The following is a 25,875-nucleotide window of genomic DNA, read 5'->3' on the forward strand; positions in this document are numbered from 1 at the left end:
TTATTCATGTTGAAAGCAAATTCATATTTAATACTTTGCATTTAACTGCAATCATCTCCCGCTGCAATCATCTTTTGATCTTGTCACAAGAACAAGCAAACGGCTGGATCCAAATGCAGCAGGTTTATTAGCTCAACTAAAAGTCTACAAAGCTAAATCAGGGTCCAGCAAGGTGCCAGCAAGTGGCAGATGTCCTTTCAGCGCCCCCCAATTTTGACCGCACCTTAGACATTTAGGGCGCCTTGGTGGGAAGGGTGATGGGACATCACTGTGAGTAATCAGGAGATGTCCCCTCAGTGCCCTACCCGCCAATTTTAATTGCACCCCCTTAGTACACACACGCTTTACCCCTCAAAAATACACACTCCAACAAACATGGACGCACGCACACACACATGCCTACAAACACACACACATTATACAAGGAAGGTGGGACCTCGGACCATCTGTCCCCTAAACTCAAATTTTCTTTATACAGCGCCTTTCATTTCAGTTAAAAAAACTAAGCGCTTAACATAAAACGGATGAAATAGTCATAAAAAATGAAAATGATTAAAAACAGAAAACACAGGACAATCACACAAAGATGGGACCCCTCCCTCACCAGGTCCCCCCCACACCCACCCACCCAGTTACCCCATTAGAACCCTGAACAGAAACAAAGAACTGCAGCTTAAATAAGGTCTGGCTCGGTTCTGCTGTGAGGAAACGATATCATGGGGATCCATTTATTCCAAGGCCCAGCCGGACCACAGGGGTCACTACCACAGCGCCCGCCCAACGCAGAGCAGCCCAGGGCCCACTCCATGGCTATTAGACCACAGAGCGGGACCCCAGCCCGCCCAACGAGAACGGGCACCGCAGCAACAGCAACCCCTACAGGTTAAGCTGGTGGTGCCACAGAACAATGGATCCCCAAGAGGAAACACTGGAGTAAAAAAAATCAGAATAAAAATTATCATAAAATAACAACGGCCGTGTTCCTTGGGTGCTGGCTCCCTGGGCCCAGTGGCCTCTCTCCACGCGGGGAGAGGGATCCCTGTGCTCTCCGGCAAGACCGGGGGCTGGGGTTCACATCACACCTTAGCCTGGGGGTGTCCATGTTCCTGTGGTGTGGATTCTGGTCCTTGCTCTCGAGCGCTGGACTCTCCAAATTCCATTTATGGGTGAGCCTGGTCGGGCCATGGTAACACAACACTTCTTGTGAACCCCCACTGCTCTGGGACGTCTTCCTCCTGGGCAGGGGTGGCTGGCCCCTCCCTTGCTCTCACCTAGATCAACCGTGGACTGGGTGGGCAGTTGTCTATAGCTTAGGGTGGGTCTCCCTTTGGTGGGCCCTTGCCCGTGCCCAGGGTGGGGGGATGCCCAGAAATCCTGGGTGGTGGTGGGTTGTTGTCTGGGGCTAGGGGTGCTCTCCTGAGGTGGGGCCCTACTGGCACGGCTTTGGGGGCTGCTCTCCTGGTTGGGCTGGGGCTTGCACAGAGAGGGGGCCCCCGTGGAGGTCCTGCTGGCCCTGGCCTGGGTGACATATGTGATGGGCCGGCGGGCGGTTGTTCTCTATCTGCTGCCATGCAGGTGTTGGGGGGGGGTCCTGGCTGCCGCTACTGCCGTGGCGGGGGTCTGGGTGTGGGGATGGATGGGTACTCTCCCTCCTTTTTACATTCCATCATCCACTTTAGAATAGGAAAAAAAAGACCCACTCAAGCACAGCTCACCTTTGCACAAATATTTTGAGTGATTAAATGAAATATTTCACGTGTTGGTCCGAATGCATAAGTATGTCTGTGTGAACATCAGTTGTATTTTGAACATGTTGATATGTCTTGTATGTGGGCTTTTTTGGAACTCACAGGTATGTTTGTGGCATTTGGGTGTGTGGGGACAGGCCCCGCCCCCTTTTGGATTTATAGCACTTTTAAACCTGCCTGTAATGATGTAAACATCCAGCAATTTGTTCCCTTGTGCTGCTTCACGGTTCTACCCCCCCCCCCTCTTTAATCACACCCCTCCCCCTTGGGCATCCCTCTCTCTTCTTCCCTTCTTTTCCTTTCCGTGAGACGGTAACAAAAGACGATTACAGATACGAGTAAGATCAATAAAGTTTGGCCTAAATTGCAAAAGGGGTTTATTTTAAATACAACTAGTGTGTCAAATGTTCCATAACCCCACAGATGTGAATATTTATAAAGAAGCCGTAGGCAGCCTTATATTTTACAACATGTTGACGTCTGGGTGTACGTTTTGTGGTGAGGAAGTTATCTCAATACTTGGATGAACAGAGGAATGATGGGTACCATAAAGCATGTATTGAGATATCTCAAGTGAACTTCAAACAAAGAGCTAGGTTTCAGAAAAAACAACAATGAGAACTTAGTGTCATGTTAGCGGAGAGCGAAAACAGACCCAGATGCTGGAACCCAAAAGATCCTCATTCTGTTGTGATGAGCTGTCCACGTGTGGGGTGAACCGGTGGTGCTTGTCCTGTGGGATGATGGTAGTGTCTGCGTGTTGAGAAGTCGTGGTGTGGCTAGAGGTTGAGTCCTCAGGTGGAACCAGACAGACTTGATGTGTGTTTGACCCAGGTTGGCACAAATGATAGTACATCCTGTGGACAAGGAATAAATCATTTGGGCATGCGCTGTAGTGTTGAAAATACCGGAAGAGGAAATGAGTCCCACAGTAAACAAACCTAGCTGCCACATACATTTTATGACGCTGCTCAGTAATACACGAAACGATCTTCTAAACATGATTTTATTAATATTATGAAAAATATGAAGCGCCTGTTCGCTCATGATTTCATTTTTAATCCGTGGTCAGCGCTTTTTTTGCTAAAGAACGTAGCTGGAAGAAGGGTTAGGACAGGCTAACATGGGCTAACAACATTAGCCTTGTTTGATGAACACAAAATCCATGCGGGAAACGCTGTAATCTGCATCCTGGCTGCCCGTAAATATTTGAGAATAACATCAGGGTTTATTTTGTGGGGACACGACTGGAAACACAAATCCACATGATTCTGGCAGCCGCTAACCCAGAGTGGCGGGACGCAGTTCCCACACATAACAAAACAAGTAACAAAACGCACACGTAACAAAGCATCCTCCCTCGCCTCAAACACAAAGTTATTAATCCAATTGCTTTGCTCAGAGACACAGTTCGCTCGGTCCACCAGCACCGAGCCCGGACCACGCAGGGTCCAGACGTCACGGGGCACGAAGCGCTCCTCCCCCGCAACCCCAGTCATAAGGGATGTAAGAGAGGGGAGAGGCAAAGAGCCAGCGGGGCGAGGGCGGAGCAGCGCTTCTCATCGGGCGTTCCCAGAGCAGCGGGTCGGTCCTGTTTGAGCTTCTCTGGAGCGAACCACCATCTATGCATGACGTAAACCAGAGCAGTAGTGACACATGATCGGAATGAACCGTTTCCGTGAACAACGATCGGATCAACAATCGGCATAACCTACCTGTCTCGATCGGAAAGAAATTTTGATCCCAACGAGTCTGATCGGTTCAGAGTATTTTCTGAACGGCTTGTTTAGATGACACATTTTTCTTCAGATCAGGCGTTCTTTCCGATTACTTTTGTCCATTTAAACGCAGCTAGTGTTGGTAATGACAACTACAAAGCCAGATTTGTAGCAAAGGGCTACAGCCAGGAGAAGGGAATAGATTACGGTGAAATCTTTTCACCAACTGCTAACTTGACAAGGATTAGAGTTTTGCTATAAAAAGCAGCTCAAGAGAACTTGTTACTTAATCAAATGGATGTAACCCTTGTGCTGTCCTAGGCACTTTAACATTGGGAGTTGGGTCATCTGGACCCACTAGACCAGGGGTCGGCAGCCCAAAATGTTGAAAGAGCCAAATTGGACGAAAAAAACAAAAAACAAATATGTCTGGAGCCGCAAAATATTAAAAGTCATATTTAAGCCTCATAATGAAGGCAACACATGCAATGTGTATCTATATTAGCTATATTAGCCTATTATCAAAATGACTAAGTTGCTACAAACACATAATGAGCATTAACGATTAAATGTTTATTTGCCCTGCAGTGCATTCTGCGGAGAACGACGCGTCACGTGGCTGCTCTGTTGTGCAAGTTCTGTGCAACTTCATTACTATATCAATGAATTGTGTTTCATTGCTTTGATAAAATTAAAGAAATGTCACATACGCACACCATGATAAAATAGTGATAAAATGATGGAATGTAGAGACCTGGCTTCCTCCTGAAGTGGGGAAACGAGATTTTGGGGACCTGTCCACATCAGTGACCCCGCACCCAAGTTCACGGAGAACACTACAACAGAACCCCCCAGATCCGATCGAAAGAGTCAGACCCGGGAGATCCCATTGCAGCGACCCCGTTCACTGAGATTACAAATAAAATGTAAAAAGGAATCAAAATAAAAATAAAATATATTTAAAACATGAACAAGAAACAAATAATTACATAAACCTTCATAGACATATGAAATGGTAAGTGTGACTAAAAAATTAAAAATAAATAAATAAATGTATATACATACACATATAAAACTAGTAAAAAGAGAAAACAAATAATTAAAATATCAAATAAATTCCTAAAATTCAACTAAAAGCTAAATTAAAAAGGTAGGTCTTAAACCTTCCTTTAAAAACATGAACAGTCTCTGCGGCCCTGAGGCTCTTTGGGAGGCTGTTCCACAGCTATTCTACAACTTTTGGGATAACCAAAAGGCCTGTATCAGAGGACCTCAGGGTCCGCGAGGGCTCATACTTTAAAATCATGTCAGATAAATATGAAGGCCCGAGACCATAAAAACATTTGTAAACCATTAAAAGAACTTTAAAATCAATTCTGAATTGCACAGAGAGCCAATGCAGCGATATTAAAATGGGTGTAATGTGTTCCCGCCCCCTGGTCCTCGTCAATACGTGTGTTGCTGAATTTTTCAGCAGTTGAAGGTTTGCTATCCTTGTTCTGGGAAGACCAGAGAGCAGGGCATTACAGTACCGGTAATCTAGTCTGCTGGTAATAAAAGCATGCATTAGCACCTCTGTGCTGGCAAGAGAGAGAAATGGGCGGACTCTGGCTATATTTTTTAGATGATAAAATCCTGTTTTCGTGACATTTTTAATTTGTGGGATGAAATTCCTCCCAGAGTAAAAAATGACACCCAGGTTTCTCACACACTGAGACATTTTGTAATTCTTTAGTTTAGATAAAACTATCTCTCTCTTGTCCTCAGAACCAATCACTAAAATCTCTGTTTTGTCGCGGTTTAGCTGTAGGAAGTTCTCTGCCATCCACGACTTAATGTCTAAAATGGAATTTAAGAGTGTGTTGACCGACTCTTCATCATCAGGAGACACAGCGATGTAGAGTTGAGTGTCATCAGCATAGCTGTGGAAACAAACGCCATGCCTCCTGATGACGTCCCCCAGTGGCAGCATATATAGATTAAAAAGTAGTGGGCCTAAAATTGAACCTTGGGGGACCCCACAGTTGATGTCAAAGACCTTTGAGGAGCATGTCTCCATATTTACGTAAAAACTTAGATCTGTGAGATAGGAATAAAACCACTTTAGTATGGTACCAGAGATGCCCAAACCTCTCAGTCTGTTGAGTAAAATACTGTGATCTACAGTGTCGAAAGCAGCACTGAGATCCAGTAGTACCACAACTGAGAGTTTCTGACAGTCCAGACTACATCTAATATAATTTACTATTTTAACAAGGGCCGTCTCTGTGCTGTAGTTTGTCCTAAAACCGGATTGATATTTTTCAGAGATGTTATTTCTATTTAAAAACTCATTAAATTGGATTAAAACAGTTTTTTCAATCATTTAACTTAAAAATGGCAAGTTGGATACTGGACGATAATTGTTATAATTGTTTGGATCTAAATTATTCTTCTTCAGAATAGGCCTCACCACTGCCGTTTTAAAGGCAGCAGGGAAGACACCTGTCTGAAGAGAGTAATTTACTATATTTAAAAGCTCAAACTCAAAAAAGTCATAAAATGTTTTCAACAACGATGTGGGGATTGGGTCTAAAAGGCAGGTGGTTGGCTTTAACTAGGAGAAAACCTGACCAAGTGCCACAACATCAACCAGGACAAAACTTTCCAGTGTTTCCTCTGATAAATGCAATGCTATAGTTTCATTCAAAACGACACCTTTTTGAGTTAAGAGACTAGATCTAATAGCATTGATTTTACTCCTGAAGTGGTCTGCAAAACTCTCACATACAGCATCTGAGGCTGCTATGGAGGAAATTTGAGAGTCTCTTTTAGTTAAACTGTCTATTGTTTTAAAGAGAACTTTAGGATTGTTTTTGTTTTGTAAAATCAAGTTTGAGAAGTGGAGGGTTCTAGCTTTTTTTATTGCATGACTGTACCTCATTTGTTGTTCTTTAAAAATTTCGCGATGTACAGTTAATTTAGTTTTCCTCCACTTCCTCTCCGCTCTCCCGCATTCACGTTTCATGGCTCTGATTGGTTCGTTCCTCCAGGGTGCTGTAGCTTTAGTTTTCAACGTTTTAGTTTTAAGTGGAGCTACAGCATCAATGGCTGACTGTAGTTTGTTGTTAAAATGTTCAACCATACAATCACATGATGCAGGTAAAATCTAGGACTTTGATGTAAAATATTAATAATATTTGCAGCCACATCAGGAGTTATGTATCGTTTCCTCACAGTTCTCACTGGAGCTTCCTGTTGAGTAAAACTGGTGATATTAAAAAATATACAATAGTGATCTGACACAGCCATGTCAACAACAGAGGACACACTGCAGGACAGGCCATAGGTTATCACCAAGTCTAGAGTGCGCCCCCTGCTGCGGGTAGGCTGTGTGACATGCTGTGTGAAATCCATCCAGTGCAAAACGTTAAGAAACTCATTTGCATGAGCATCACTATCTTTATCAACATTGTAGGTCAAAATCACCAGTTATTAAAACTCTACTGTATTTGGAATGTATGAATGAGAAAAATTCAGAAAAATCTTGAATATAACACGAGGGAGGTTAACAGTAACACATAAAATAGACGGGCTGTTAAAAGAAAATGCATGATGCTCAAATGAGGAGTAGCTATGGCTTTGTAGCGTGATTATTTTGGTTGCAGATGAGCCACGAGCAATCGATGCAGTGCCACCGCCTTTTTTATCTGCCCTGGTAGAAAATAAAAAGTAAAAATTTAGTGGGGAAGCTTCAGTGAGAACAACAGGAGCATCAGTACCCAGCCAGGTCTCTGTTAAAAGAAGGCAATCTAAATTGTTGTCTAAAATGAGCTCATGCACAATAAAAGATTTGTTTAAAAGAGAGTGAATGTTTAAAACAGCAAAGTTCAAAACCATGTGTGTGTGCAGATGGATTGGTTTATCTTTTTTGTCCGGTAATATGAGAATGTGATGGAGATATCTAACTGTGGAGCTGGTGGATCTGAGCTGGGGGTGTTTGTGAGATCTGTTTGTTATGTGAACTGGGATATGTTGTGTGATAACTCTGGTTTTAACTGAGGATGGGTGCCAGTGGTCCAGTCAGTCAGTGAGCAGTTTAGCAGAGCGGAGTGTGAGTTCAATGTTCATGGATAAAAGTTGAGATCCTATTTGGTTTGGGTGGATGCCGTCTGGTTTAAAGAGATTTGGTCTATTGAAGAAGGCAGTAATATTATCAACATATGGAATATTATTAGAAATGCAGTGCCCTTTAAGCCAGATGTGAAGTTGTCACAGACTGCTGAATTTAATGTCTCCAAAGAGGGGAGATGGAAGCGGACCGGAGATGATGCACTGTTTGTCCAACTGCTTGATGGAGTGGATGAGAGTGATGAAGTCCTTCTTGAGGGTCTCAGATTGCTGAAACTTGAGGTCATTCACTCCTGTGTGGACTATTACTGTGTGTGTGGAGGGGTTACGAAGGGAGAGCTGGTGGGCAGAGTTGGTGATGTCTCGGACGAGGGCGTCTGGGTGACAGAAGGTGCGGCTCCCGTTAACGCGGACATGCCTGACCATAGAGGTTCCCACGACGAAGGAGCCAGAGGGATCCCCACGACCGCGAGATCTGGCCTCCGAAGTGAACGGGCCCGGCGCAGCAGGAGGACAAGCGGGAGTTGGCATTAAACCTGTTGCGCGAGCCGGTGAAGCGGCCGATGAGGGGGGGCGAGCCGCCAGGAAGAGGAGAGGTGGCGGCGGTCACCGCGACATCTGCCGCAGGGGAGACACTGCAGACTTTGAACCTGACGCCCCGGTTGCGACTGCAGATGGAAACCCGCATTGTTTGATGACCCCACGAGGACGTGGGTTACATTCGGGCGGCGGCGGCGGCTGTCAGGGCGTCTACTCACTGTGTCTCTCAGTAGCTGTTGGCGTTTGGCGGACGATGAATCTCCAGATGCCGGGCGGCTTTCTTTCGCGGGCCGAGAAGCAGCGACAGGGCGATGGTTTTCTCCGCTGAGTGGATGAGCAGCTTCCAGAACGTAGTCAGATGTTGCACCCGACAGAACATCATAGCAGTTGGAGAGAACGAGCCCATCACGGTCCAAGGGTCTTTTCCTGCGGCACACCTCCTCAGACCAAAGCATTTTGGGTGTTGGGCTCGAGGAAGGCCGTGGCGAGGTGTCAGGGTCCCAGTGAACTGTGTCTTCCACAACCGCTTTCAGAGAAGCAATATGCACAGACTGGAAAGCCTCGGGGTCCACCAAGAGGAGCTGGAGGAAGTGGCCAGGGCGAGGGAAGTCTGGGCATCTTTGCTTAGAATGCTGCCCTTGCGACCCGGTCCCGAATGAGTGGAGGAAAATGGATGGATGGATGAATAAAGAATACAAACAGGGACGGTGATAGTGGACAGCCTTGTCTGGTCCCTATTTGTGAGTTAAAGCTTGGAGATGATTGATCATTTGTTCTGACACTACCATTAGGAGAAGGGTATAATATTTTAATCCAGTTGATAAAGGATGGTCCAAAGCCAAATTTATAAAAGGTGGCTATTAGAAATTTCCAGTTGACCAAATCAAAAGCGTTTTCTGCATCCAGTGACATATGGTTGCTTTTTGGTTATTGATAGTTGTGAGATATATGAGGTGCATGTTAGTGGATGAATGTCTACCGTTTATAAAGCCTGTTTGGTCAGGATGTACAAGGGAAGGCACTACCTTCTCTAGCCTTCCTGTCAAAGCATTGCCAATTATTTTGAGTTCTGCATTAATCACGGATATGGGTCGGTAGCTGGACGGTGATCTGGGATCTTTCCCAGGTTCCAGAGGTAAACTATTGTCAGTTCATATTTAGAGATAGATAATTGTTTTCCTTAATTTCTGTTGTCATTCTGAGAGAAGTGGAGGGAGCCGGTTTAGCTCGTGCTGGTTTGCGGCGCCTTCCGTCCGCGAAACCAAGGTTCGAATCCAGGCTTCTCCCTGTTCCCTTCTCTACTTCTGTGCCGGTCCCAAGCCTGGTTGCTTTGAGAGGGTTGCATCAGGAAGGGCATCCGGCGTAAAACATTGCCAAGTTTACCTTGCGACTCATTCGCGGCGCAACCCCTGATGGGAAAAGCCGAAAGAGAAACAACAACATTCTGAGAGAAGTGGGAGCTAAAGTAGGTCAAAACTGGTCCTGGGGCTTTTTACTAGGCATGTTGGTTAGTGCCTTATGTAGCTCTTCTTCAGTAAGATGGGACTCTTGGGCTGTAATTTGTTCCTCCGTTGGTCTGGGCAAATCAGTGCTGTTGAGAAATCTACTAATTGTCTGAAGAATCGTTTTGGGATGAGTAAAGGGATTGGCAAAAGTTTTTAAAGACAGAGATTGAGAATGAGAAGACAATTATTTTGCCTCTAATGACCGCTTTCCCAGCTTCCCATTGGAGGCATGGGAACATTCCTGGGTGGTTGTTGTTTGGTAAATATAAGGACCATTCTTTGACAAAATAGTTGATAAAGTTAGGATCTCTGAGCACCGATGTATTGGACCTCCAGCTCCTTAATAAAGATGGTTATGTTGTGTTTTTAGAGTCAGGGAAACGGGTGCATGATCACTGACAGTTATGGAAAGATCTGTGCTTCTGTAGTTTTACTGAACAAAGAGCTGTTGACCAGGAAATAATCTAGCCTGGAGTATGATTGATAGACTGTGGGGATAAAAGTATAGGTTGTTTTTGTGGAGTGGAAGGATCGCCAAATATCACAAAAGCTTGACAACTTTTGTGAATTAATCTATATGTTATCATAGGCTGACTAATCTAAAAAAGTTTCTGTTTGCAGTTTTAGATATGAGATCATCCATTTTCTTCTTAGGTTGTTCATTCCTAGAGTCAGCGACTACCGAAGCCTAAACCAACATATATAAAAGACATACAAAAAATGAAAAAGCAGTCTTTCAGTGAGGAACTGGCTTTTTTTGGCCAAATTTTAACTCTTCTCATCCTTGTTTGTCACTGCTGGCTAATTAACACGAGGAGGAAACCATGCAGGGGGAGGAGACGTGAAATGTGACCCCTGCAGCCGGCCTGGCTTGTGAGAGGCTGTTGCATGTAAGAGGAAGAAAATTCGTAAAATTGACCAGTTCAATAATTGTTAAGTGTTAATTGTGAAGATATTCTAGGACCATTTGGACACATACAGCTATATATCTGTGAAGTTTGGTGTCGCTAGTTGAAAGATAAGTTGTGATAAAAAATATTTGTTTGGAGTCCAGACAGATTTCGCACAGATTTTATGATGAATTAAATGTCTTAAAATTCATCTGTTTCCCCTAAAATTCTGGAAAAATATGGAAAGCAGTAGGACACAGATCCCTACATTTTTTATAAGTTTGGTGTTCATATCTGAATGATAAGTTATGAAAAAAATAGGCGTTCTGAGTTTCTCCAGATAGGGACTTTTTCTGACTCTTTGCATGAAAAAATGTCTCAAAATTCATGTGAAGGTTTTAAGATTCTGAAAATATTTAGGAACTAGTAGCACATAAATGCATATTATTCTGGAAAGTTTGCTGCTGATAACCTTAACAGAAATTAAGATAAAAATATTTGTTCTATCCAAAATTTCATAAGCAAAATAGATGTTATCACGTTTCTTGTAGACCCTATAGTCTTACACATCAAAGGTGGAGATTGCATGAGGCATCTAATTCTAAAATCTCAGCTTGCTGAGACAAACGGATGATTTTTTATGATTTGTATTATTTGGGTTCACATAATCGACCACTTTCTGTTACACAGGCACCGTCAGGTATACACACATGAAACTGCAGATTATGAGAGAAGACCCTTCTGAGTATCTCCAGTTTTAATTTCATGCACATCGGAAAAACTATATTTTTAATAACTAGGTGGCGCTATGGAGCTCGTCCAAGATTGTCATATCTATGGGTTCAGAATGGAAGGATCCTCAAATCTATTTAATTTCAGTGAGATCGGACAAGGAATGTGCACGTGAGAGCAACTTTTGTGTGCATGGCAAGATGCCCAACTTTGCCGCTCTGTCACGACCACAACCCCGTGTTGAAAGTTTTGGTTTTTTATCAGAGTAAACTTCAATGGCTTTTCAACAGGTGGACGGCATTTTGAGGTGTGTCAGCTCATCCCAATTGGAGCAATGATGCTCCCAGTAAAACATGTCATTTCCTGTTGCCAGCAGGTGGCGCTACACCTGTTCCGGATTCTTCCACTGCAGATGTGTTCAGAGTCAGACTACAATCATATACATCCATTTTAGATGAGATTGGATTATGCATGGCTGAGTAATGGCCATTTTTCTTTCCATGGTGTGTTTTCGAAACGACGTCGAAGTTCGACGCGCCGCCATGGTCACAAACATCCATAAAAACTTAAAAGCCTCACAATTTAACATCGGACATGTGTTTAGTTTACAAAACCAAAGTTTGGAGTCATTATTCACAAATCTCTAGGAGGAGTTTGTTCTGGTACGAGGCCTGCAAATGACGAAAATACAGCAAAAAATTACAAATTGACATCAATATAGCAGACTTCCTGTGTGAGTGACAGCTTGGAGACTTTTTTGTAGGTTTCTATCTGATGAACATGCCCTGTTAAAATCAAGCTTGTACGTTAAAGCAAAATTATTATTATGGTGCACCCATACTGGTCTCCCATTAAATACACAATTTTTCACGACTTCTGATGCGTCTGCAAAATTTGGTGAGTTTTTAGGTATGGTAACCCTTGTGCTATCTTAAATGACCCCCCCCCCCCCCTTCCATTGAGGTGTTCTCCCTACCATGACAAAGGTGGATAAAGGTGGAAAGATTTCATGTAATCCATGGACACCAGTGAAGATCACAAATCATTGAAGAAAAAAGGTTCATAGCACTGTCTAGAGCAGGGGTCGGAAACCTTTTTGGCCAAGAGAGCCATAAACGCCACATATTTTTAAATGTAATTTCAAAAGAGCCATACAACAATGTAGCGTCCCTTTCCCACACTGAGGCACTGATACTTAACCTCTTTTAAGGTTCTTTATTCTGGTTACTGCAGACCACAACAAACGCCGTGCAATTAATTCAGTAACTCCTGAATCTCTCCCGCTGAGACGAGAGCGCTTCTCCCAACTTTATATTCCCCCTCTCCCGCGTCAGCCGTCCCATTTCCCTTATTCGGCCCATAGCTGAACCCCATTGGTCCAAACTACATAACAACAGGCTGAGCGACAGAACTGAGGGCCAATCAGATCTCTGCCTGATGCGTTCAAGAACTCCAGAACTTTTAACGCGACCCAACAGCCACCCAGTCAAAGTCAGTATGCTACGATATGTTTAAAACTAAATATACAAATGTCTGTATTTGATGTAATTTCAACATTTTTAAAGTACAATAAGTCTGTGGATTCTTTTCAATAATATTGTTATGCTGTTGCTGATAAATGAGGCGTTGAGACTTTAAACGTGATCTTAGGTTGGTCTGAATGTTCTGTAGATTTGAGAAAGACTGATCACATGCAGACGCGGTGCCAAACACACACACCCACGCTGCAGTGAGTGACGGGCAGCGGGTTTTACGTTATTACAATCCCTGCGCGATTCACCTGCTGCCTGTGCCCACAACTCCACCCCCCCACCCCCACCCTCTGCTTTCTTCCTCACACATCCCGTCCCCGCAACTGCGCGCTCTTTCTCAGAGACGGGAGCGCGCAGTCTTAGGCTCGGCAATTCCCAGGTTTCCGGGTGGAACAAACTCTGTGAAATAATAGATAATAGTAACTGATAGTTTTCTCTCCAAGCACTGCTACTACTGCGCGCCTCTGGCATCGCATCGCGCCCGAGAAGGACTGGTCTAATGAAAAAAAGTATAATTAAAGATTTGTCTGCGAGCCACATGTGACCATCAAAAGAGCCATATATGGCTCGCGAGCCATAGGTTCCCGACCCCTGGTCTAGTGGGTCTAGATGACCCAACTCCCAATGTTAAAGTGCCTAGGATAGCACAAGGTTTAAAGGCCTCAAAAAGGCGACTCTTGTCAGAAAAACAACAGAAGAAAAATAAAAACCTTATAAATACAATAGGGTCCTTGCACTACGTGCTCGGGTCCTAATTAAATGCCCACCTCAAGGGGTCGCAGCAACATGCACAATGTAGGTCTATAGAACTAATACAAATTCTTAAAGATCTAGGATGCTTGGTTCCTCATTGGCCTATTTTATTTTTCTTTTTAGCTAAGTTTGTTTGTTATTTCAATCCATGAATAATGCCATCTAAATGCAGCACAGGAAAAATCCAAGTATTCTGTCGTCTAAAACCGTCTTCAACACAAAGTGTGTCCCACTATTTGTCGGAGAAAAAGGACACCACAAACCAATTTTTCATTAGCTATTAGACTAAGGACACAACACTTGGGTCACAGTTTTGTTTCGATACACGAATTGTGTATTACAAAACAACAGTAAAAAAGCTAAAAATTCAATAAAAAATGTTTTTTTATATTTGCTAATAAGCAAGTAACAATGAAGAAAAACCAGTCATGAAATTAAACAACAAATAATACATTCTCCTTACACTTGTTCCCTTTCGACGTAAAATATACTGGTAGGCAATAGGGATGCAACAATTCACTTTCCCCACAATTCGGTTCAATGGTGTAACAAAAAGTTTGGTTTAAAACCAAAAATTGTAAATAAAATAAATAACCAAAAAATTAAAACCAAAAATTGTGGCATCCCTAATTGAAAGCATAAATATAAATGCATTTTTATTATTTTAGTATAATTTTAGTCTAATCATTTGAAAAAATACTGATGTCGTATAAATCTGAATTCTGTCCACGAAGCAAAAAGAAATGAAAAAAAAAACAAAACACCTTTGTCAAATTTCTAATCAGTATTCAGACATGTACATTTCTGCAGAAAGGCAGATGATTAGCTTGATGTTGGTTGACGGACCCAACCTGTCCTTTAAGGAGGAAACGAATACATTTCTAAACCAAATGTGAGAGAAAACGGTGATGTCTCCAAAAGATATGTAACCCTCCTAAATATGCAATATCCAGAGAATTAAACTGTTTCAAGCTTACCATACATTAGAATCCAACCTAGATTACAAGATTTTTGTGGTTCTAATTTAATAACAATGAGCACGCATGATGCAGAGAAGTCGAATCAGTTTAACCCTTGTGCTATCCTAGGCACTTTACCATTGGGAGTTGGGTCATCTAGACCCACTAGACAGAGCTCTGAACCTCTTTTCTTCAATGATTTGTGATCTTCACTGGTGTCCATGGATTACATGAAATCTTTCCACCTTTATCCACCTTTGTCATGGTAGGGAGAACACGTCAATGGAAGGGGAGGGGGGGTCATCTAAGATAGCACAAGGGTTAAACCCTTCACACATCTTTATGGAATATAACCAAAAAAACAGAAGAAAGGTATGAGCACAAAGGTGTCTGATGCTTTTATTTTTTTTTCTTTCAATAACTAAAAATCTCACTATGTGAAATCTGCATGGCACTTGATTCTTTGATACCAGTAAAGCTCAATTTGTCCGGTTTTTTTCTTCTTTTTTAACAAATTCAAGTTACATGGACATGATAAAAAAGACACAAAGATGTAACAGACACGTTTTTTTCCCAAAAACAAAAGCTCAAAATGATTCTCATCGTCATCCAATAACAATAAATAAGGAGCACATTCCCTGTACAGACAAATACTCTAATTTAGATTCTTTGTAATAAAAATAGAACTTCAGTGCATTTCCTTTGATTATTTTTCCATTACTCTTTCTGTATACCTATAATGCATGTCTCAGTTAATCTTGAAAAAATAAAATAAAATAAAAAAAACTAGAAAAAGACTGGAAGCCATCAGAACACAAAATAAAACTACAATTTTATTCTAAATTAAATGAACAGAAATAGAATTCTTTTAGGTTTTGGTCATTTATAAATTTATTTATATTGTTTTAGTCCTTTGACAAATGGTCAGACATTAAGATTACCAGTAAAGTTACAGAAGGTATGCAAGTGTGTGCACACATATACACACACTGATATATATATATATATATATATATATACACATACATACAGATGTATATATACATACACACACAGATATATATATATATACACATGTATATATATATATACACATATATTTATATACACATATGCATACATACACTTGCAAATACACACGCACACACATATATACACATATATATATATATACATATATATATATGTATATACATATATATATATATACACATATACATATGTATGTAGAGAGAGAGAGAGAGAGAGAGAGAGAGAGAGAGAGAGAGAGACACACACACATATATATGCGAAACTGCCGTACCGAAACAGTTTGGTTCAACTACGTGTAGCATTACACCCCTAATATATATACAGTATATATCTATACATCTATATCTATAGATATAGATGTATAGATATAGATATATGTAAATTTCCTTCACACAAAAAAGAGTGCAATATGTAACAAACCTGAATATTGCTAAAGAGCCAAAAAAAAATTTAACAGTAGTATTGAAAACTTTATAGAAACAAAACAATAAAGAACAAGACTAGTGTAGCAAACAATAAGCAAAGTGGGATGCGAGATGCATCAAGGTGGTCACACTGTTAAGTGCTCTGGTCTTTGCCATCTGAATGTTCTTCAGTTCCTCCCTCTATCCCATCTGCAAAGGAAGGTAGCTCCTTTTTCTCTGGCTGCTGTCTAGTGACACACGAGGCTACAGGGACTGCTAAACTGAGTCGAGGCGCTCTGGATGGACTGTCTGTGGCGCAGCCTTGGCTGGTCTCCGTAGAAGAGCTTTGGGTCTGGACGGAGCTTTGTAAGCTGCCATTCTGCTTTAAATTTGGTCTCTGCAAATCTGGTTTAGAAGATGCTTCTGCTGTAGTAAAATCGTGCTGCACTGGCTGGCTGGTTCCTATCTGGTGCCCAGACCAGTGGTCTGCAAGAGTACTAAGCACTTGGGTCCTGGGGGTCCCGCCCCAGTATGGTTCTAAATGGGCCATCGAATGCTCCTCTAGTGGGGGAGATGTTGGTGATGAAGGTATTGTGGGGTGGCTCCTTGGCCTTGCTTGTACCATTTGGATCCCACCGATTGGTATCATCAGGTAGTTCACTTTGGCTTGTTGGGAGTGCATGGGAAGATGGCTGAAGGTGGTGTCCGCAGTTTGGAGGCTAGGATAAGTTTCACCAGTTGAAAGCCGAAAAGCAGATGAAAACAAGCTGGTTTCCTCTGCTGCTGTACCACCTTTCTCCTGTAGGAGGAGCAAACAGTTTAGTTTTGTGGTCCACAGATGTTGAGAGGACACAGACAGTGAGGGGTGGTGGTTAAATTCTGTGTGTGATAATAACAACTGACCGTATTGGCATCGCCTCCTTTTGTGCTGGGACTCTCCCAAGGCAGGAGTCCAGTGGTTCTGTGCTGTAATCTCAACGAGGGAAGGGTAGGAACTTGAGATGGTTTGTAGCAACTTGGGGAAATGGGACGAAGAGGAGACAGGGGTCTGATGGGGGATGGCCCCCTCTCAGGGGAGGATGAGATGTGTCGCATGGGAGTGGAGAGCTCACCCCTTGGGGAAAGGCTGCGGATCGGCGAGGGAAAATCCAGACGGGGGGAGAGGCTGTGGCTGGGAGAGCAGCTTTCACTGCTGGGAGAGAAGGCTCTTGTAGACACCTTCCAGTTTCGCTGGGAGAACAGTACTCTCCTGCTGCCTGGTGACGATGCTCTCCTGCTGGGCCACACTCCTCGAGGGGGGGGTTCCAGATCAAGGCTGGGACTAGGCTCTGGGTCAGGAGTACCCCGTTGTGAGTGCCGACTGGAGCTGGAGTGCCCCCCCGATGATGGGTGGGTATCCGACGAACAGGAGGATAACAAATCTTCATGGGAGGCAGACTCCTCTTCTTGTTCCTCCTCTTCCTCGTAATCAGACTCCTCCACATCTGAAAATTGTTGCTCCCCCTGCTCCTCTGAGCCACAGGCATGACCCTCACTTCCTGCTTTTGTGCACACACAAAATAAAGTTTAATTCCCTTCATATATTCACACTTTAAAATTTTGCAGAAAGTTGTGTCGCATCCGTAAAAACAAACACAAAAAACAGACCAGAACATTCTCCAAGTACAAGGACAAAAGTTGGCAAAACACCTTAAACACCTAATCTTCCTCCCATCAAATATATGTTATAAATAGACGGAGACTGAAAGGACTGAATTGAAAACCAGCGTACATCTATTCAGAAACTATCTCTGCAGCTTTGTGAATGGGGTAAAATGGCCTGTCCTTGGCTTGAATAAGGTGGCTTGTCAGGAAGAAAGACAGCCGGCATTGTGGCAGACAAAGGTAGAAAATGATGACACGCTGGCTTCAAGAATCTTTTGAGGATTTATTTTGGGGCAGATGGAGGCATTTATCTGTGCTTTGTTTTACCCCAGAGAATCATCATTGAGGGCAAGTGAGTGGTTGTGCCCCATTCACTGCATCAGGAGGACGAGCTTTGCTCTGTATTCTTCATTTATTTATTTCCTATGTTTTCATATTTCTTATGCAAGGCCATGGGGATGAGAATAGAACATGGTGTTGCATAAGCTGTCAGTTTTGAGCAGCAGAAGTTCATCCAGCTGTGCACCAAACTTCCACACTGTGAGAGCAAAATAGGTCGGAAGCATCCCCATTCCCCAAAGTACCAGTACCTGTTTCCTCGCTTTCTGGCTCGTCCAGTGATGACTCAGAGAGCCCCATAGCCTGACATTTTTTCCCATGAGCCTTTGACTTCATGTGTTTTGTAAGGTTTCCTAGAAATAGATAGAAAAACCCTTTCATAGTAAGAAAAATGTAAGGACAAAATAAAAAATAAAACTTTCAGGTAAAATCCATGCTGAAGGTTACACTTGTCAATTGTAAGTTCACCTTTGGTTTTGAATGCAAAATTGCAGTGTTGGCAAATATACGGGCGCACATCAGTGTGCGATCTGATGTGCTTTTTCAGCATGCTCGGCTTCTTGCAGCGTATGCCACATTCTCCACATATGTACTTCCCTCTGCCGCGGCCTCTCACATAGATGTACTCCTCATTGGACTTGTATCTGATAAGGACATAGGAGAAAATTTGAAATCTCTTTTCTACGTTTATTGAAGCCCAAAGCATTTTACAACCACTCGTTTTTTTAAGGGGGGACTTATTTCAAACATTTAAAAGCTTGTAAAATGCTTATTTAAGCCTATCCCTCTATCTACTTTCTAATATTAGTCCAAAATACTCCACACAATTGTATTTTCTCTTTTTTCCACAATCAACATTTCACAGTTAATATTTGGAGATTTCATAACTTGTTAATACGTCTTGCATTTCAACAACAGTTTCTCTTTAATTTTAAAAGTACAGTAAATTGTTTAATGTTTGGGCATTGTTTGCATTGCTTCTCACGGCTGTTCCACAGTTTGATTCCACACATTGACACACACATACTTTTTTTAATTGTAGTTACTGCTGATTGTTTAATTGCCATATCCCCTCAGAGAGTAATCTCTATCCCCTTTGTGTAAATAGTTTCTGAATATTACGAGCTAATACCTTATTGTTAGCTTTATAGAGGAACTTTACTGTATACAAATTAACTAAATCAAAAAAGTATTTTAGTAATTCAAGAGAAAGAAATAATATGTTGGTGTGGTCACAATATTATGAAATTTCGTATAGCACGTTTTTGCAGATTGAAGAGGGGCTGTAGTATCGTTTTGTAGTTGTTGCCCCGCATTTGAATACAATATATTAAATGTGGCATTACTAGTGAACAATACAATGTAGCCAGTGATTTGTATTCCCAGGAATTTGATGTAGGGTACTTTCTCTACTGTTGTACCATTTATGTATAATACTAATTTAAATTTTTCTTTATGATTACGAAACATAATTACCATAACACCCCCCCCCCCCAAGTTGATAGATGGCATATTTACATCCATCCATGTTTTCAGTGTTGTCAATTCAAAATTTATCTTTTTTGTAAGGTTATTGAAGTTCTTCATCTGAATACAATACATTTGTAACATCAGCAAACAGTACTATTTTTAATAACTGTGACACTTTAAAGATGTCATTAATCGTAGAGATTAATTAATTAAGGCCCTAAAACCAAAAACCAGAGGGACACCACAAACAATACCCTGACATCTTGACTGGTAATTACCAATTTTAACAAACTGTTGTCTGTTTGTCAAATAACGTGTAATCCAGTTACCCCTGACAACAATTCTATCTAATCTTTTTAGATAGTACAGAATGATTTACTTTGTCAAAAGCTTTCTGAAGATCAATAAATAACCCTACTGCAAATTCCTTAGTATCCATACCATTTGAAATCTCTTCCACAGTCTCTATTAGGGTCATTGATGTTGACATATTATTTTGAAACCTATGCTCGCTGTCATTTACTGATGTAAGTTTATCTACAATTTTTTCTAGTCTATCATTGAAAAGTCTTTCTTTGAGTTTTTAAAACTGAGTGAGCAAAGAGACAGGTCTGTAATTAGTGAAGGAGAGTTCTCAGCTCCACTTTTGTACGCTGAAATTTCTTTAGCAATTTTCATTGCATCAGGGAAAATTCCAGTTTGAAACGATCGATTAAAAATCTATGTTAGGGGTTTTAACATTTTCTCTATTATGTTTTTGACCAGTTTCATGTCAATATCATTGTAGTCTGTAGATGCCTTATTTTTACATTTATTAATACTTGTTAATAAATGTAATAAATGTAATTTACTTTGTTCTGTAAAATCTAATTAAAAAATTAGTCGGTTTCCACTAGTTTTTGTGAACTTAACATTAAACCCAGATAAGCTTCTCCTTTATTTCTTTGCCCTGCTGCCCATCTTTCATCTGACAACTGTAACACTTATCACAGTTTCAGTCTGAAACACCAGAACTACTTTAATAAAAAGAATTACACTATGGATTTGATAAATAGACATGACATCTTGAAAGTGAAGATCGATTAAATTCAATTAGACCTTTATTATACCTAGTCCTTATAAATGATAAAAGAAACGTTTCCTTGACTACATTAGAGATCAGAAGATTTGACTCAAGAGAAAGGAGAAATGAGACAGAGAGGAGAGATCAACAGAAAACACTAGATGATCTGTAACAAGCAGTGAAAATAGCTTTGATGTGTGTGAAATTTATGAAGTCAAAAGAAAAAGGAAGTTTGTGCTAAATGATCAATTCTTGGCTTGTAGCTTAGTAAAGTAATTTAATATACATACCCTTACTGATTACTTTATTATAGTCACACCTGTTCATCTGCTCGTCAACACAAACTGCTATTCAGCCAATCACGTGGCAGCAACTCAATCAATGCATTTAGTCAAGACAATCTGCTGCAGTTCAATCCGATTACCAGAATGGGAAAGAACAGAGATTGACGTGACTTTGAACATGGCATAGATGTTGGTGCCAGACTGGCTGGTCTAAGCATTTCAGAAAGTGCTGAACAACAGGAATTAAACCATTTTTATCACTGTGAGGCAACAGTGCTAACCATGCCAAACACTAAAATAAGTCAAACAGATTGTACTTAGACAGACACATGGTTGCCTCAGAATTTTTTTTTTAACCATCTAAACATACTACTCCAAAGCCGTGGACTCCTATATAAGATACAAAAAAGAAGTTTCTGCAGGACTCTTACAGGGATTTTATTGTTTGCCTCACTGGCCTAAAAGAGGAGTTTCCGCCATAAAACTGGAACATTGTGGGTTTGAATCTAACTAAACAAAATTCAATACGCCCCTTCTGGACACTTGGCACAAAGGGTCGTATTGGGGAGGCACCACTAAATGGTTCCTGAGGGTGGCTGTGACTGCATATCAGCCCTCCCTCAGAAAAACAATCCACAGAACAAACTTCCTACAGTCAGGTGTGTGACAAAGTGACATTCTACCTTCATTAGTCCAGCCAAATGCTCCTATCAGAGCAATGAATTTAGGAAAACAGTTCCAGAATAGTGAAAACAGAGTCTGTATTATATGTAAGCCATAATAAGAACACCTCATAGTGGTGAGGTGCAGTAGCACCAACCTGTTGGTTTTAGCGTTTTCTGTGCATATAGTAATACAGAAAACATCAGGATTCAGTCATGGCAGTTCTTATAGAATCTTTTAAATCTCATTTTATTGTTGACTCTGATTGTGGTATGCTCCTCTAGAAATATAAATACCACCAAAAGCCAAAAAAGATTTTTGAAGACCGCAAACACAAACTAGAGTGGTGACAGCGGTTCTAAGGGCTATGAGTGTGTGCAGTAGGTTAAAACATGGCCACTTGTAGGTGGTGCTGTTGGCGCTACTATACCGTTGTAGACAATCAACGAAGACGGTGCAGGCACAGCTACGTTATTAAATGAACTATGCCCTGATCAGATAAGTTGGGATTCGTCTAGAGGTATATTGTTTTATTGTGTTAAATGTGACTTTAGGAGTGTTGTGGTTAGTTTTAAAGTAATGTATGATTGTTGTAGAAGAACAGTGAATGTTCCTAAATCTGTAATAGGCGTATTTTTCTAAATGTGTTCTACCGCTGCGGTTTTACCCCCATTTAGTGATGCAGTCTTTTTGATGTGCCCAAATTGTATGAGAGTGGATGTGGACTCAGTACAATAGAATGGAGAAGTTGAAACAGATAACTTTATGCATTTGTGTAGTTACGTTTCTGCCCCTAACGAGTCTCTACCACCTTTAAAACGTCAGGGACACTAACAATCCTCTGTGGGCGCTGATTGTCAATACAACGTCTTGCAAAACTGAACACAAGTTAGCTTAAAACTATCTACCACTCCATCAATGATGACACCGCCACAGGTTTCATGGATGAAGCCAGTGAGACAGACTTGTATGATACAATCATTGACAATTTGAGAAGTGACATGTTATAGTCACTGGAAAATGAGTGCCTCTCACGCCTGCTCCCCCTTGATGACATCATCACCGATCTGCTTAGACCTACTGATTTCACACCAACAGGAATTGAGGAACAAGCCCACGTCCAGATGGAAGGACAACCCCCTGTCCTGCTCCAACCTCCATTTCACCTTCCATCCACACCCACCTACTGTCACCCCTCCAGAGATATCGTCATTCCTTCATTACCCAGCCGCAGGATGGTTCACTCCCTTAATTACCCCCATCCACAGTTGCCCAGGGTTTTCTCACCAGAGAGGATAAAGAAATTGATGCCTTCAACAAAGTTTCACCTCTCCACTTCAAACAGCAAAAAATGTGCGTCCTCCTCTGAGTGAGGCTCGTTAATCCTTCAGCTCAGGAAAACAGCTATTGAGTCTTGGCGTAAATGGCGTATACTTATATAGCGCCTTTCTTCCTACAAGGACAAAGCGCTTTACAGTCACAGACCCATTCACCCAGTCACACACACATTCACTCACACATTCACACACTGGTGGCGGCTTCGCTGCCAAACACACTCCCTTAGTGATGTTGCAGGTCTGCTTCCGCGCAACGAGTTCAAACTCCAAGGTTAGACAAATTTCAGACACCAGTTCAGATGTTTCGTTTGGTGATCTGTGTAAATTGATGAAGGTTTACAAAAAGGGTTTACCAAGTCAGAAATAATCAAAAGTGTACTAAAAATGATCAAACCTGGTCCGTTTAAAAAATGTTGACTAACAAAATAGAGTTAACTGTTAAGAAGCTTAAGAAGTTTCTCCGCTATCACATTTGTGACAAAAACAGTACTCAACATTTTCAGGAGCTAAGTAATGCTAAACAGTCAACGAGAGTCCACAGCAGTTTTTGTACAGAATAATGGCTTTCAAGCAGCGTGTTCGTTTTCAATTTCAACAAAGCGGTACTGGTTTCAGCTATGATGAAAAGCTTGTACAAGGTACTTTTCTCCAGAGCCAAGATAATGACTGTTGCAATAGTTGACAGTGATGATGCAAGCAAAGACAGAAAAATTAACAAGGAGGGACAGATTGGACAAGATACTATTAGAGAACTGACGGCCCAAGTCTCTCTGACTAAACATTTAGCCCAACTGACGAAACCATCCGACTACACTTTACCTGTTGAATCTCCTCCTTTGAGACATAACCCACAGACAAAAAAAACTCAACAATGGCATTCACCAGTAGATTTGTCACACTTGTAGGAGGAACAAAGGATTTTCCGCATACCTTGGGGGTTATATGAGTGGGCTCGCATTCCATTTGGTCGTACCAATGCCCCAACAGCCTTTCAAAGATGCATGGAGGAGGTACTTGAGGGTTTGAAGGAAAAATGGTTGTTTTCCTTACTTGGACATTATGTTATGCTATTCAAAGGTTTTTCATGACCATGTCAAGACGTGTCCTCCATCGACTCAGAGTAAATGTGAGTTCTTTAAACGTGAAATCAGATACATTGGTCATAAAATAAAGGTGTCAAGATAGACCCTAAAGACCTTGAAGCTGTTAACCAGCTTAGGGAGAGAGAGCCAAAGAATGTTAGAGAAGTAAGAGCTTGTCTTGGTTTCCTAGGCCTTCATTCATTCAGGGTTTTTCTGGGCCAAACCACTGTTTAAACTTGTTGAACGTCCTGGTGATGTAGATCATTGGGTTATCAAAGACCAATCTAAAAAGTCTAAACAGAAAAGTAAGTATTGGTCAACTCCACTCCAATACAACCGTTAACTGTCCTCGAGAACGAAGTGCAGTTGTGACAAGCTTTGTTGACATGTTGACTAGTCCAACTACTTTAGCATACCAAGACTTTGACCTACCTTTTGTCCTTCACACAAATGCTTCAAATGAAAGACTCTGGGTGGTGTATTATCAGAACAGGGGGAAAAATTAGGTGCCATTGCATATGATTCCAGGACTCTCACACATGCTAAGAAAAACCATCATTATCATTCGGGTAAGCAATCACATACACACTCACAATCCCACCTATGGACAATATAGAGCAGGGGCCCACAAACTTTTTCGTCTGAGGCCACATAACTTTTTTCTTCTCTGATCTGGGGCCGGGGTAAGTTTGTAGGTTAACAGAAAAAGTGTAACAATCGCAGTGTGCCTAAATGTAAACATTTATGGTTTTCCAGAAAGACACACATAACTAAATAGGAAAAATAAATGAATACATAAAAATCATTTTAATCAAATAAACAACACTATTTATGAAATAAAAAATAACCCAAAAACTCCCTCTGTAACCTTAAAAAAAGTCAGGAAAATTAATACTAATGAATTTGGAAATTATAACCAAAAAAATATGCTATCCTCTCCTGTCAGAGACTTTTTCGGGCTGCCAGCTCCTTGCACATGTCAAAGTTTGCGCTACGTTTTTTTCGAATAAAAATAAGCAGCTGTGCTGTTTCCTGCACGTCAGTAGCTGCCTTTACATGGGCAAAAGTAATCGGAAAGAACGCCTGATCGGAAGAAAAATGCGTCATGTAAACACGCCGTTCGGAATATTCTGCCCCGATTAGACTCGTTTGGATCTAAATTTCTTTCTGATCGAGATAGGTGGGTTATACCGATTGTTGATCCGATCGCTGTGCATGTAAACGGTTCATTCCCAACGTGTGTCGCTACTGCTCTGGTTTACGTCACACATAGATGGTGTTTTGCTCCAGAGAAGCTGGACCAGCTGCTCTGGGGACGCCCCGTGAAAAGTGCTGCTCCGCTCTCGCCCCGCTCTTCGCATCTCCCCTCTCTTACACCCCTCGAGGGGGATGCCGGGGAGGAGCGCTTCGTGCCCCGTGACCCAGCACCCGAGCTCTGCATCCAGGTTCGGGTGCTGGTGGACCAAGTGAACTGTGTCTCAGAGTCTGAGCAGAGCAGCTGGATTTATTAATGTGTGTTTGAGGGGAGGGGAGGATGCTTTGTTACGTGTACGTTTTGTTGTTTATGTGTGGGACTTGGATGGACTGCGATCCATCCCTCAGACACACACAGCGGCTGTGTGAGCTTAGAGCAGAAATGCCTTTTAATGCTAAAAAACTGTTCTAACAATCACGTGGATTTGTGTTTCCAGTGTGTCCCGACAAAATAAAGGCTGATGTTATTCCCACACATTTACGTGCATCCAAGATGCAGATTGCAGCGTTTCATGGTTCTGGCTTTTGTGTCCATCAAAAGGCCAATGTTGTTAGCGCGTGTTAGCCTTCTCCTAACCCTGGCTTCTTCCAGCTCCGTTCTTCCACAACAAAAGCACTGACCACACGGATTAAAAATAAAATGATGAGCGAACAGGCGCTTCATAATATTCATAACATTAATAAAAGCACGTTTGGAAGATCGTCTCGTATATTACCGAGCAGCTGCATAAATGAATGTGGCAGCAGTTTGTTTACTGTGGGACTCATTTCCGCTTACGGTATTTTCAACACTACTGCGCCTGCCCAAATGATTTA

General features: G+C 41.8%; 1 protein-coding gene across 3 annotated transcripts in view; it reads right to left on the bottom strand.

Moving 5' to 3' along the window:
- Window positions 1-14,871: 14,871 nt before the first annotated feature.
- Window positions 14,872-25,875, bottom strand: part of LOC101174797 (transcription factor HIVEP3) — a 69,153-nt gene continuing 58,149 nt past the window's right edge. For 2 of the 3 annotated variants that reach the window (XM_020699644.2, XM_020699645.2), the window contains 4 exons: window positions 18,375-18,550; window positions 18,158-18,259; window positions 16,827-17,464; window positions 14,872-16,722 (listed from right to left, as the gene is read on the bottom strand). In XM_020699644.2, the coding sequence (XP_020555303.1) occupies window positions 16,078-16,722; window positions 16,827-17,464; window positions 18,158-18,259; window positions 18,375-18,550 (1,561 nt within the window). In that variant the 3' untranslated portion in view covers window positions 14,872-16,077. The remainder of the gene's footprint in view (window positions 16,723-16,826; window positions 17,465-18,157; window positions 18,260-18,374; window positions 18,551-25,875) is intronic. The other variant, XM_020699646.2, reaches the window with a different exon arrangement.

Source organism: Oryzias latipes, chromosome 16, assembly GCF_002234675.1.
Source record: "Oryzias latipes chromosome 16, ASM223467v1".
Classification (NCBI taxonomy): domain Eukaryota; kingdom Metazoa; phylum Chordata; class Actinopteri; order Beloniformes; family Adrianichthyidae; genus Oryzias; species Oryzias latipes.